General features: G+C 41.0%; 2 protein-coding genes across 3 annotated transcripts; both read right to left on the bottom strand.

Annotated features, from left to right (window-relative positions):
- Positions 1-4,555: 4,555 nt before the first annotated feature.
- Positions 4,556-5,263, bottom strand: LOC106398709. Its single transcript, XM_048756941.1, has 2 exons — positions 5,127-5,263; positions 4,556-4,967 (listed from the first exon to the last, which is right to left on the bottom strand). The coding sequence occupies exons 1-2, from the start codon at positions 5,233-5,235 to the stop codon at positions 4,876-4,878; spliced, it is 201 nt and encodes a 66-aa protein (XP_048612898.1). The 5' UTR covers positions 5,236-5,263; the 3' UTR covers positions 4,556-4,875.
- A 227-nt stretch (positions 5,264-5,490) lies between these two features.
- LOC106401457 (SUN domain-containing protein 3) lies at positions 5,491-8,060 on the bottom strand. Of its 2 annotated transcripts, XM_022703410.2 has the most exons (3): positions 7,775-8,060; positions 7,508-7,684; positions 5,491-7,435 (listed from the first exon to the last, which is right to left on the bottom strand). In XM_022703410.2, exons 2-3 carry the CDS (start codon positions 7,650-7,652, stop codon positions 5,574-5,576), a joined length of 2,007 nt encoding a protein of 668 aa, XP_022559131.2. In that variant the 5' UTR covers positions 7,653-7,684; positions 7,775-8,060; the 3' UTR covers positions 5,491-5,573. The 2 variants fall into 2 exon arrangements, with proteins under 2 accessions (XP_022559131.2, XP_013697429.2); XM_013841975.3 differs by having other exon boundaries at positions 7,508-8,059.
- Between the last annotated feature and the right edge of the window lie 6,843 nt (positions 8,061-14,903).

Below are 14,903 nucleotides of genomic sequence, written 5' to 3'. Positions count from 1 at the left end.
TAAATCCACACGGATGTGAGGTTTTTATTTTATTTTATTAATATAACTTTGATATATTATAATGAATATTTTAAATATATAATTTACATTTTGGTGTTATATATTGTGTAACTCTATGATATTATTGATTAGGTTTATTATTCGACACTACTAATATATATTGATTTTTATACTTAATTTAATTTGTTATAAATTTTTATTACATACTACTATATCTTTTGAATTCGGTACAGTAAATTTATAATTTGAAATATCAAATAGAGCATATTTTATAATTTTTTCTTAATTTCTACAATTTGCATACAATACATTTTAAAATTTTATTTCAAGTTTAGAATACTTTTTTAACTTTTTTTTTGGTCAAAATAAATTTTCTACAAAAGAGATATTTATTTTTAGTTATATATCTCATACCCAACTAAAATACCCAACTAAGATGTTGCACAGTTCTGCAGCAGCAGCCTCTTTTCTTGATAGCTTAATGTTGGGGTCAAAATCGGTTACGACGAAATCAACGTCAAAAACTTCCGAAGAAATGTCCTCTTTGAAAAAAAGAAATAAAATTCAAAAGAAAAGAGAAGTGGGAGAACCTAAATCGAGTTTCGTAACAACTCCGAAAAGGATTCACATGATAAGTCTTCGAGAAAGGTTACTCCAGGCCTCAGACAAACGATCCTGAACAACGAAACAACTATAAGGCCCTATCATCCAAACAGAACGCACCATCCAACTTGCCGAACGGGCGAGTTGGACCGAATGCGCCGTCCAACTCGCCCGTTCTGCGAGTTGGACCGAACGTGCAGTCCAACTCGCCATTGGATCAGCTAGCCTGCCTTCGTCCCGTCCTCGTAGTTCCCTCCTTCGAGATTGGATTGAACCTGCTCTTGTTTCGGCTCGATCGGAGTCATCGTTGGAACTTTACGATTTAAAAACCGAAAAAACTCGTTATCTCGCATGAAGTTCGAATTGATCGTAAGAAATTCGAACCTTCTTCGGAATCGACGTCGTTTCGTAAGCGCTCTTTCGATAAATCGTAAAAACGCTCAAGTCGTAAAACAGCCCAAAAGGGTCCATAACACAGATAAAAGCCCACTTACGATTTTATATGAAATCGAACTCAATCGTTATGACGGTTTATCTTTTACTTCGCTGGAGAAGATAAATGTCAATTTCGGAAGATAAATGTGAAGTTTCTAAAGATAAACACGAAGATCGAAGAACAATGAAATATTCCCGCGAAGTGATAAACTTGACCGAGGGCAGAAAGGGAAAGAGCAAGCCGCCTCTAGAGGAGTATAAAAGGATGTCGAGGTTGAAGATGCAGGAAGGACGCATTTTTTCTACTCAGAGCAAAACTTAGCACTTAGGGCATTTAAGAAACTTTCCGTTTTTTGTTATCGAGCTGTGACTCAACTAGGTTTCCGCAGTCTTAGGTTGCTAGAACTAGGGATCTCGCCGACAGCTCTTGTGGCCAAGGCTCTTATTTTTGTTGTAACGCTCATACAAAGATTCGGAATAAAACCTTTCTTGCTCTCTCTTCGATTCTCATATTTATTTTCGTTTATACTTGTATGTTCTGATTGCTTGACGTGTGGTTTAGCAGATATCCGAGACCTCTGGAAAATTTAGGGTTTCCTATCTTTCCTAAATCAACGGAAATCGACAGTGCGAATTTCGGTTCCCACACTTAATGAGCTTGTTTTCGTGTAAAAACTACAGAAAAATTCATATAATTAAATTTCTACCTCTACAGTTCAACCAATCATCTCCTATATGTTTTTATGAAATGTTTATGGTTTAGGCTACAACATATATTATTTGATGGTGACTATTTGATGGTGAGATATTTCCTATTCAGCAGAAGATTGAAAAGAATGTCATATCTTATGAAATCATTAAGGAAACGTTATTAGATGATGACCCTATTCCAAATAGAAACGTTTAAATATTTCTTTAAATATTATATATATATATATATATATATATATATGTCTATATGAACTGAGTTTTTGTTTGGAAAACCAAAAACTTATTTAATAATAATAAAATAGTTTTATATTGCTATGGAATTGTGTGTTATAGCTGAAAACAAAATGATCATTTGGGTTGATTAATAGTAATGATTGATGATACAAATGTTTTACGATTTAGTAGTCCAATATATGAATTTGTAATAATATTCATCAAAAACATTACTCCTTCCGTTTCAGTTTAATTATCGTTGTATAGTAAAAAACATTATTACAAAATAAGTATCATTTTAAAATTTCAAAGAAAAATTATTAACAAAATTTTCTGTTTATTTTTCTCTTGGTTGAAATATAGTTAGGTGTATAGATAATGAAGTTTTTATTTATTAAATAGTTAAAATTAAATATTTCTTTAATTTGTGTATATAAATCAAAAACGACAATTAAATGAAACGGGTGTATTAAGTATTATTGATTCTATGGAATCGTCAGTTATATCAAACATTATAGTAAACATAAAATGTATTAAATTCTGAAATAGGAATGTATAGTTTTTTAGTTAAATATTTTTATATTCTTGACATAATCATTTTAGATATTATTAATGTGAGTTCCTAAATAAATAAAATTAAAAAAATAATATGTAGTTCTAGATATAAAAGTTTGATATATGTTTTTATTTTTTCTTTTTTCATAAAAATATTATATAGTTTACGAATTTTCAAAATAAAATTGTTTAGTTTACTAATTTAATATAATTTTGTCACATAGTACTTATATTTTTATATGATATATATTATAACTATCAAATTTAGAAACAAAATAGCATAGAATTTATCCTTTTCATCTTACAATAAAATATTAGTTCACATTAATTTATTATAATATTATACTACTTATTAAAAATTTAATTAATGCATTATTTTCTTAAAAATATTTGTAATTTTTAGTTAGATTTTGTTTCTCAACAGATTTTTATAACTAAAAATAAAATTTAAATTTTAGCTAAAATAAATTTATTATTAATATCATTATTCATTACGAAGATTTTTTAGATATATTACATATGTGATTGATTAGTATAAATAATTAAATAATTCATATTAAGTAGTTAATGAAATAATGCTACTATGGCCGTGTTCGTTTACATGTCGCGCGACCTGCGACTGATCGCAGGTCGCAGGTTGTTGTTCGTTTTGCTGTCGCGTAACATGCGACCTGCGATTGGTCGCAAGTCGCAAGTCGCAAGTTGCAAGTCGCAGGTTCTTGTTCGTTTTGATGTCGCGCGACTGATCGCGCGACCAGTCGCGGGTTCCCATTTAAGTCGCCCGAAAAAACAGCGACTAAAAATTAAGAAAATTTTGATCGCGCGACTGGTCGCAGATCGCAGATCGCAGGTCGCGCGACACGTAAACGAACATAGTTTTAGTCGCAGATCGCATGTTTAGTCGCAGGTCGCAAGTCGCAAGTCGCGCGACACATAAACGAACGTAATCTTAGTCGCAGGTCGCAGGTCGCAGGTCGCGCGACACGTAAACGAACATGGCCTATGACTCTTGTACAATGAATTTTTGAGACTCTGTTTTAAGAGAATAGATAATATTCTTAAATTAGAAAATTTAGTTTTCCACCAAAACCGTAAAAATGAGATTTCCATGTTAAATCATGTTTTTTTGTAAAACGTAGAATCAAATTTTGCTGCTAAAACTGTAATCGTGTTTTCTGTTAAAACCGTAAAACCTTGTTTTCTGTTAAAACTGCAAAATAACAACTTTTAGTTTTTCTGCCAAAATCGAAAAATCGCAATTTTTCGTCAATACTGCAAAAGCACATTTTCCTACCAAAACTGCAAAATTGTATTTTAAGGTCATACCACAAATTTTAGTTTTTTTGGCAAAACTGTAAAAGCAAAATTTCCCGTCAAACTCTCAAAGCGCGTTTTCCACTAAAACCACAAAATTAAGTTCTCTCCAAAAAACAAAGTTGAGTTTTTCCGCAAGCAAAACAAAACGAGTTTTCCCATCAAAATTGTAAAATTGAGATTTCAACACAAAACCGCACAAAATGAGTTTTTCCACCAGACCTGGAAAATTAGAAAATTGATTTTTCCCGCCAAAATCACAATCGAGTTTTTCCACATAAACCGTAAAATTGAGTTTTATGCCAAAATTATAAAATCGAATTTTTTTGCCAAAACAGCCAAAACTACATAGTTGTGTTTTTTCCTATCAAAACCGCAAAATCGAATTTATTTCATCAAAACTACAAAGACATGGTTTTCCTCTAAAACTGCAAAATCGATTTTTTCCGTCAAATCGCAAATTTGGATTATTCTTTAAAATTGTAAAAACGAGTTTTTCTATAATGACAAAACTACGTTTTAAGTGTAATGGCCAAATTATGTTTTCTATCAAAATCGCCAAATGTTATCTTATTTTGTTACAAATATAATTTTAAATATATTTATCCAAATATTATAATTAGTTCATTATTAATAATATAAATTCATGTATAATCTGTTTGTTTGCAAATCCCTACGTCATTTTTAGTCTTTTTAACTAATAGTATCAAATGCTATTATAAAATTAAAATCCGAATAGATGTTTCATTAAATACAAAAACAAACATGGCTTCAATCTAGACAGTAATGCATCTCATGATGACGTCACTGTTGATTTGAACAACCTTTCCTATTATGCTCCGTACGATGGGGAATGATTCGCGCTGTTAATTGGAAATAGGTTGAGAGCATACAATACATACGCTATCTACACAACAATCACATTCTCCAAAGAAAACAATTTTTTTATTGTAAAGCGTACAACATGGTCATGAAGTGAACAACGATAATGTTGATGATTACGTAAGATTCTCTCCTCCCTCACTTCTCAAAAGGTACTTTGGTTTATGGACCTCTTCCCCTACGCGATTTAGAGGGCGGCAGATATATAGGAGAAGTGGGAGGGAGAGGGGACTCTTGAAGCCGTTCTTGACCTGCTAATTAGAAATGGATACATCACATAAGCAGAAGTTAAACCACAAGTTAAAAATATAGCTAGTAAGGTCATTTGAGAGGTTTATATTATATATGTAAGCTTCTTCTTTCAGAAAACCAATTAAACAGCAAAAGCAAGAGCTTGAAATATGTATACTAACGTAGGTTGCGTTTGGCCTCGGTGACTTTAACTTGAAAGGACATCAATAAGAGCAGAAGAAGCAAAGAGAGAACAAAACCAACTATATGTGGTGTATTGGTGGTAGCCATTGATTAAGATAAACACTTAACTCTCCATCAATTCTTATATATAACAAGACAAACTCATGCTAGATTTTTTTTGTTTTCAAAAAAGTTCATGTGAAAGTATGAAAATGAGACATCGTTGAAATTGTAGTACTCACCTACTACATTTGTTGTTTCAAATTTTCTATAGACCTCTTGATAGTGGACTTATTACTTCTTGAAGATACATGTATCGGTTAAGTTCCATAGTCCGGTTCAAGATTGAGTCGGGGGAGTACATTTCCGGTTAAGATGCACTTAATATAAATCAGTAACATTGGCTCTACAGTATAATAAAAAGAAAAAGACCAAAACTCTCAACATCAAAGAGACAAAACGAAAATAATGAATGTTGAGCAAATCAATAACAAGATCCAACCCCCACCACCCGTCTTCTCTGCCCGACCTGTCCCTATACCGACCAAAACTGCAATAACCGCGATAGTTCCAAAACCTGTACACACGGTGAACACTATCAAACCTTTCTTCTCCATCCACTCGACTCTTTGCCAAACTTCTTCAACCCTCTTGCTCACCTTTTCATTCTCTTTCTCAGCTCTCTCCATCTCTGTCTCTACTCTCTTTCTCCACTCTTTCATCTCCTCTGCTTCACTCACCATTCTCTCTTGTCTCTCCTTCACACCTTCCACGTCAAGTCTCAGAGTCGCAATGGTCTTTTCTCTCACATCGGCTTCGTGGTCCATCTCCTTGAATATGTTCCCGTATCTCGTGTTCAGTTCCTCTAGGTATCTCTCTAGAACTGACAAGTTCACGTCCAATGACCTTAACTTCTGCATTAGTATCTTCAGCACTGTGTCTCCTGGCATTCTGCTCCCTGGCTGATGACGCCTTACCTCTTCTGCGGGCTCCGTAAGCTTATTACTAAACATTGATGCTTCAGCTTTTGCTACCGTACTCTCGGGTGAGCTCTCCAGTTCCTTCTCTGTCCCAATGGTTCTATCAGAACCATCATCGCCTTTAGAGGACTCTGCTTGCTGCTTTACTGGTTTCTCCTTCATGTTGTCTTCCACAGATATCAAATCCTCCAGCATCCGTTCTACGGCATCGACTCCATAGACTTCGACTAAACTCAAGGTGCAGTAGAATTCTGAACCATAATGACTAAGAAGTCTTAGCTTCAAGTATCTGACCCACTTTGGCTCCACGAGTGTGAAGTTCTGCTCTTGCTTCACGTTTGCAGCTGTGAAGTTACCCATGTGAACCCATGTATCAGTCGGATAAACCAAGGTGCCTTGAAGCTCAAACTCTTTCAGATTGGACGAGTAGTGCTCAAAGTTGGCGATCTTGATGGTATTGACCAACGTTTCTTCTGAAAGCTCTATGACAACGTATTTACCTTCAGCAGAACACGGGTTCCTGAGGTACTTGTCGTTGTCCCGGCTTAGGATGCTTGTAGCCCCTTTTGCTTCCTTGTTAGAAGACAGAACCTTTGCGCCTTTTGAAGCAGATGCATAGTTGTACTCTTTCCCTCCAGGCTCCATCCTGTGAGTCACACCGCTGACCTGACTTGATAACGATTTGTTTCTAGAGTAAGAGGCTCTGCTCTTGAACTCATCAAGGCCAAGTGGAACAGCACGTGAGAGTTGATCAGTCTTTGAAGCGTTGGTCTCTGTATCATTCACTGGATGTGTTTTGTTGATCTTCTGATTCTGCTTCAAAATCTCATTGTCCTTGTTTTCTGTATGATTCCCTGGATGTGTTTTGTTGATCTGATTTTGCTTCAAAAACTCATTGCCTTGGGTGTCTTCTGTATCATTATTCCCTGTGCATGTCTTGTTCCTTTGACTTTGCTTCAATAACTCAATGTCTTTGCTCTCTGCATCATTCCATAAACCTGTCTTGTTCATCTGACTTTGCATCGAAAAGTCAGTGTCTTTGCTTTCTGCATCACTCCCTTTGGTATCTGTCTTGTTTGTCTCGCTTTGATTGGAAAGATCATTGTCTTTGCTTTCTGTATCTTTCCCTGAAACTGTGCTACTAATCTCTGCTTGCTTCACCGACATTTCTTGGTCTTCACTTTCCTCATCATCATTCCGGCTCAAATCAGAAGTAGCATGAACAGAATCAGGTTCTAGTAATGGCGGTGCATCAAAAGGCACAGCAGTCTGATCAGTCCCAACACCAATGGGATCAGCTAATCCAACAGAGTGAATCAAAGACGCATCTGCAAGTGTACATCAAAAGAGTAGAGATCATTGAGAGAACATCAAAAGTGGTCTGACTAGATTCCAATTACCTTGAGCACCATCTCCATGGCTGATCAACAAGGTGGAGAGGAAGAGGAGTAGCCAAAGGAGAAAAACAAGAGACAGGGAGACTTTGTAGAAGCTCGCATTAAAACTCTTGTGAGAAACTCTTCTTCTACCAAGAAGAGTTTGCATTGCAAGAGAGAAGCAGTAAGAAAACGCCCGCCCTGTTATATCACCAAACGCACATATTATTATTAGATGTGCAAATCAAGGAGGAGTTTTTCGATAACAATAAGCAAGATCTGATCACAAGCACCCAGAAGCTCAATTTTTGATCGGGACCAGAAAGGAGATATGATGAGCCAAAGCCAAAGCCGACCACGAAGAAGACGATTGATTATTCCGTAGGGTTCTCCGATTTGAAAGCAAAGCAATATCTTGTCTCTAGTCTAGGGGGATCTATTATGAATGCCACGCAGAAACTAACACGAGATTTAAACGGTTTGCACCGTGTAAAAGGAAGAGTCAAAAGCGACTTGAAACTGATATCATCCGCCAGTCGACGAGGATGAATGAAGACGACGATGACTTGTTCCAGTTTTTTTAGATTTTCTTTATTTATTTATTTATTTAGTAGCAAGGGTTTTTTTTTTTTTTTTTTTGTGTGACAAAGGGCATACTGTAGCGACCGTGTTCCGAAGATCGATGTTAGGTTGATCTGAGGACTGACTGGCCGAACTGTGAGAACGTACTGAATGGATTGGATTATGCTAGAAAGAGCTGATCAGAGTTCGAAGGACTTTCCGTGGGTGGATGGGAGAATTTGGATCGGCGCCTGATTAGTAGCGACTAGAGCGGAACCATGTACCCGATTAAAGCTAGGAACGGATCTGTTTTTGAGCCAAACAAAGCTCCATCAGTCGGTCTTACGCTCGGGTTATTGGACAGGCCGTTCGGTTTGTTGAAACTCAGGATGTTCGGGCAACTCGATGAAAATCCAGGCAAAGCGGAATTTTCGGACAGCGATGGTCGGATCCGGACAAGTGTTGTTGGGTTCGGACAATACGGTTGAACTAGTCGGCTAGATAGGGATTGTCTGAAATCAGACAAGACAGTTAAGACTGTCGGCTAAGCTGAGATGAGCTCATTCAGTAGTCTCAGTCTGATTCGGACAAGGCGGTTAGAGTTGTCGACTGAATCAGTCAGCTCTAGCTCGAGTTTTGTCTAAGTAAAACTGGCGGGAACAGTTAAAGTCCGAAAAGGGGAAAAACTCGCGCTCGAACGCTTTGGAGCGCGGGGTGGCGGTTACGGATTAAGAGCCGCGAGTAAAATAAGCGGGAATGGATAACTTGGCAGTTTCTCGGGCCTAAACCGCCCAACTGCCCATTTTAATCGTCTCCTTCGTCTTATTTCGCCATTTTCGGTACGGGAAATGGAAAGAAAAAGCGAGAGAGAAACTCAGAAAGAGAAAAGTCCGATTAAGAGAGAGTTTTCGATATTTGGCTGGATTGATCAAGTCCGAGTCAAGAACGATCGTCTGTGGGGTGAATCCGACTGTCTGAGCGTTCGAAGATCCAACGGAAACCGCTCAAGAGGTGTCTGAAGAAACCGAATCAAACAGAACAAACCGACTCTAAGAAAAAGGTGAGTGCGTGACCGTAGCCTATCGTATTGAATCGTAGTCTGATTGATAGGAATGTTCTATGTACTGATTGCTTGTCTAATTCGAATTATCTGCTAAGTTCTGGCTTGGTCCGAACAGTCGGTTCCTTCCATCGACGCATCTGGATCAGATCATGCGCCTAGAGCCGTATTGGCATGCTAGGGCTTGACTGAATATGATGGCGTGCTGGCTTGGAACGATTGGGTCGGCTAAGTAACTGACTGATGATAAGCATGTCCGTTTATTGACTGACTGACTCGAATGCTTTACTTGGCTAAGTGGGACGGAATGACCGCTCTCACTAAGCATATTGTTTGCTTATGCCTCCTTGTTTGGATGCAGATCAGGACCAAACCCGAAAGGGTAAAGACATAGCTTGAACGCGGGACAAGGGCAGGAAGGAAGGATGGTGGGTTTGGGTAGATATATGACGAGATTAACATGTAATAGCCTATAGTGAACTGACTTGTTAACTCGAATCTCAGATTATCTATTCAAATCGTATTATGTTTTACTTGACTGTCTGAAAAAGAACGAACACTCTGAAATAATTCTAAGTAAGGAAAAATTTGAAAACGGCCCAAGTCTGATCGAGGAAGTCGAGCCAGACTCGTACTGATGTTACAAAAAAATGGGTCGGGTCCTTTCAAGTGGTATAAGAGCAGAGTCGAGTTCTGGGACAATCTAAGTATAGTGGGTTATTGGGGCAAACCATCCTTCCAAGCCTGCCGTCTCGCGGTAAATTATGTGTTCCGTTTCCTGATCCCAAGTTAGTTTTGACTAACTTGCCTGTGATCTTGTTTCAGATGGCAAAAAGTAACTAAACCACAAGAAGGACTGTGAATGAGACCCCTGAGGGGTCTGCGAGCAACGTGGCCAGGAATGAAGCTGGTACGGAAGAGGCTCGGAATGCTGCTCAGAATGCAGCAAATTAGAACAATGCTGCAGCGGCTGGTGCTGCTGTTGGAGCTGCTGCTGCTCCGGTTGGATTGGAAGCCGTTTTGGCTATCTTGGCGCAAGTCTTGGCAAGATTGACTGCTGCGGTGGCACCCCCAGTGGCTCCACCTGTTGCGGAGGAAGTGGAGAACGTGGTGCCTGAAGGAGAGGAGGCACACGTTGTTAGGAATCCGTCTTACCTCAAGGTTATGGACCACATGCAGAAACTGGGAACAAAGTTTTTTTCGGGTGGTTCCAAACCAAAGGAAGCAGATCAATGGATTGACAGGATAGGGCGGAACTTTAAGTCAATCTGTTGTCCTCTTGCTTACAAGAAGGACATTGTTGTCCACTACTTGGACGGTGATGCGCACCTCTAGTGGCGAGGTGTAGCGGCTCGGATTGGTGTTGAGCATTGCACGTGGGCCAACTTTAAGACCAAATTCCGTGGGAAGTATTTTCCGCCGAAAGCATTTGATCAGCTCGAGGGAGCTTTTCTCAGACTGGAACAGGGAACTATGACTGTAAGGGAGTATGAAGCGGAATTCAACAGCCTCAAGAAGTATGTTGTGAGGCTGAGTCGGAAATCTCCTTGGTCCGCAAATTCATGCGCGGATTCAGGGTTGATCTCTGAACTCGTTGTAAGATCCGCAACTATGATACTGTGGACGAACTGGTGGAAAAGGCCGCAGAACAGGAAGCTGGAATCAGTGAGGAAGCCAAGGTGTTTGCCCTAGTGGCGCATGTCCATCCTGGTAAGCATGTGGGAAAGAATCAAAAGCCGGTGAAGGCTGGCTCTTCCAGCAAGCCGAATGCAATAGGTCGCAATGCGTGTTCGACTTGCGGGAAGATGCACTCTGGTGTCTACCGTGCTGCTACGGGAGCTTGTCACCGTTGCGGAAGTATGGATCACAAGGTGCGTGATTGCCCTGAGGAAGATCTAAGGCCGAAGAGCCAGAATAAGGGTGTTGGGGAACGTGTGTGCTACAACTGCGGCGAAACGGGGCACTACAAGAATCAGTGTCCGAAGGATGCACAATCTGTTGGGAAGCGTCCGAGTGATGGGCCTCAGCCGGCGGCAAAGAGGCAGGCCATCATGCCACGGGTGTACACAATCGGTGATGAGTCGATGGACCCAAGCACGTCTCGTCCGATCACTGGTGAGTCATCCTATCTCTCACCTTTGCCTTAAAAATTTCTGTGTGAAATTGCTTGCTTGTAGAGTAGGTCCTTAGTGTTCCGGGTGAATATGTAGGGACCTTAGTCATGGGTGGAGTAGGGAAAACGGAAGTGCGCTCCTGCGCACCAGCTGAAAATGGCAACCCATGTTCTGTTTGATTCTGGTGCATCTCACTGCTTTGTGCAACCCGAGATGATTGGAGTTGGGGAATTTCAGAAAGAACCAGAAGAAGAAGTAAAAGTGGTTCGGGCAGCTGGTGGTCAGATCATGTACACTTCAGGGAAAATCCGAAACGTCTCTGTGATGATCGGAGGAGTGAACATGCCAGCCGACTTGGTCGTTTGCCCAGTGAAATCATACGATGTGATCCTTGGAATGGATTGGCTGAGCAAATACAAGGCACATCTTGATTGTCATCGTGGCCGAGTTCAGTTTGAGATAGGCAATGGAAAGCTTGTCTATCAAGGGGTCAGACCAACCAATGGGAGTCTGATCATTTCAGCACTTCAAGCAGAAAGAATGCTGGAAAAAGGATGTGAGGCTTATCTGGCTTCAATCACAACTGTGGAAGTTGGACCTGATGCTGAGTTGGAAGGGATTCTGATTGTAAAGGAGTATGATGACGTGTTCGAATCCTTGATAGGATTACCACCGGACCGTTCTGATCTTTTCACGATTGAGCTTGAGCCGGGCACAAAGCCAATCTCGAAAGCTTCGTACTGGATGGCTCCGGCTGAAATGGCAGAACTTACGAAACAGTTAGATGAACTGATGGAGAAAGGGTTTGTGCGCCCAAGCAGTTCACCTTGGGGCGCACCGGTTCTATTCGTGAAGAAGAAAGATGGTATCTTCAGGCTATGCATTGATTACAGGGGGATTAACAGAGTCACAGTGAAGAACAAGTACCCTCTTCCAAGAATTGACGAGTTATTGGACCAACTCCGAGGTGCTACTTGTTTCTCCAAGATTGATTTAGCTTCGGGATACCATCAGATTCCGATTGCTGAAGAGGATGTCCGTAAAACAGCCTTCAGATCGAGATACAGCCACTACGAGTTTGTGGTCTTGCCCTTCGGATTGACCAACGCCCCTGCAGCCTCTATGAAGATGATGAATAACGTTTTCAGAGACTACCTCGATGAATTCGTTATAGTCTTCATATACGACATCTTGATCTACTCAAAGAATCAGTAAGAGCACAAGGACCATCTGAGAATGGTTTTGGATAAGCTGAGGGAACATAAGTTGTTCGCCAAGCTCAGCAAATGCAGTTTTTGGCAAAGAGAAATTGGTTTCTTGGGTCATGTGGTCTTGGACAAGGGAGTGTCAGTGGACCAAGAGAAGATCAAGGCCATTGCGGACTGGCCCAGACCAAGGAACGCAACAGAGATCAGGAGCTTTCTCGGACTGGCTGGATACTACCGACGGTTTGTTAAGGGATTTGCCAGCATGGCTCAACCGTTGACAAAGTTGACCGGGAAAGATGTTCAGTTCGTGTGGACAGAAGGCTGTGATGTGAGTTTCAGCAAACTCAAGATGATGTTGACGACTACTCTAGTATTGGCTCTTCCAATGGACAACGAGCCATACGTGGTGTGCACAGATGCATCCAAAGTGGGACTTGGGTGCGTATTGATGCAGCAAGGCAAAGTGATCGCGTATGCGTCTAGACAGCTAAGGAAACACGAAGGGAACAATCCAACACACGACTTAGAGATGGCTGCTGTTGTGTTTGCCTTGAAGATATGGCGGTCTTATCTCTATGGTGTTAAGGTCCAAGTCTTCACGGACCATAAGAGCTTGAAGTATATCTTTACTCAACCAGAGCTGAACCTTAGACAGAGGCGTTGGATGGAACTGGTTGCGGATTACGACTTGGATATTGCCTACCATCCAGGAAAGGCAAATCTGGTTGCGGATGTCTTGGGCCGGAAGAGAGTAGCTTCAGCTTCAGAGAAAGACATGGAGGAACTAGTTCACATGGTTGGAACCTTACGACTAGTTGCCTAGACTGACGAAGTGGAACCGTTGGGTCTTGGTGCAGCGGATCAGGCGGACTTGTTGTCCCGAGTTCACCTTGCACAGGAAAATGATGAAGATCTGATCAAAGCTTCCAAGAACGAGAAAACGGAGTATCAGACTTCAAACAATGGGACGATTCTGGTTAACGACCGAGTGTGTGTTCCTAACGACAAAGGATTGCGGGATGAGATCCTGAAGGAGGCACATCAGTCAAAGTTTTTGATACATCCAGGAGCCAATAAGATGTACCGAGACTTGAAGAGATACTATCATTGGGTTGGACTGAAGCGTGATGTTGCAAAATGGGTAGCTGGGTGCCCAATCTGCCAAATGGTTAAGGCAGAAAATCAAGTTCCGAGTGGACAACTTTAGAGTTTACCCATCCCAGAATGGCCTTGGGATAAGATCACGATGGACTTCGTGACTGGCTTTCCAATCAGGAACGGCAAGGACGCTATATGGGTGATAGTGGACAGATTGACCAAGTCCGTACACTTCTTGGCTATCAACAAAACAGACAATGCAGCGGTGCTAGCCAAGTTGTACGTGGAACAGATCGTCAGACTTCATGGAGTTCCGGTAAGCATAGTGTCAGACCGAGACTCCAAGTTTTATTCGGCCTTCTGGAGAGCTATGCAGAAGTCGATGGGGACCAAGGTCCATATGAGTACAGCATATCATCCGCAAACGGATGGACAGTCAGAGAGGACAATTCGAACACTTGAAGACTTACTGCGATCTTGTGTTCTGGATTGGGGAGACAAATGGGATCAGTACTTGCATCTGGCTGAGTTTTCTTACAACAACACTATCATGCAAGCATTGGAATGTCGCCTTACGAGGCATTGTACGGACGTCCGTGTAGGACACCGTTATGCTGGACCCAAGTGGGGGAGCGCAGCATATTTGGCCGAGATTTTGTAGAAGAGACAACTGAAAGAATCCGAGTCTTGAAACTGAAGATGAAAGAGTCTCAGGACAGACAGAAGAGTCATGCAGACAAACGCAGAAAAGACCTTGAGTTCGAAGTAGGAGACATGGTATATCTCAAAACCGTCACCTACAAAGGCAAGGACCGATCCTCAAAGAATGCCAAGCTGAGTCCAAGATACATGGGGCCGTACAAGATCCTGGAAAGGATTGGAAAGGTCGCCTACAAACTGGAGCTGCCCTCATCGATGGCTCAGTTCCATAACGTGTTCCATGTATCTTTGCTGCGAAAATGCATAAGGAATCAAGAGAACGTGGTTCCTGAACCACCATCTGACTTGAGAGAGAACCTTACTGTAGAGGGACGACCAGTCCGGATCATTGGAAGAAAAACCAAACCTGAAAGCAGAAAGAATATCAAAATGATCCAAGTCGTTTGGGACTGCGATGGAGAGGAAGAAACGACTTGGGAGCCAGAGGCGAGAATGAAAGCTGAATTTCCAAAGTGGTTTGACAAACTCACGGAAGATTCAGGAAGAAAGACTCGAGGACGAGTCTGAGCCAAGTGGGGGAGAACTTGTAGCGACCGTGTTCCGAAGATCGATGTTAGGATGATCTGAGGACTGACTGGCCGAACTATGAGAATGTACTGAATGGATTGGATGATGCTAGAAAGAGCTGATCAGAGTTCGAAGGACTTTACGTGGGTGGA

The sequence above is a fragment of the Brassica napus genome, chromosome C5 (assembly GCF_020379485.1).
Source record: "Brassica napus cultivar Da-Ae chromosome C5, Da-Ae, whole genome shotgun sequence".
In the NCBI taxonomy this organism is placed as follows: domain Eukaryota; kingdom Viridiplantae; phylum Streptophyta; class Magnoliopsida; order Brassicales; family Brassicaceae; genus Brassica; species Brassica napus.
The sequence above is the reverse complement of the archived record's forward strand: the minus strand, read 5'-3'. Positions and strand labels throughout refer to the sequence as shown.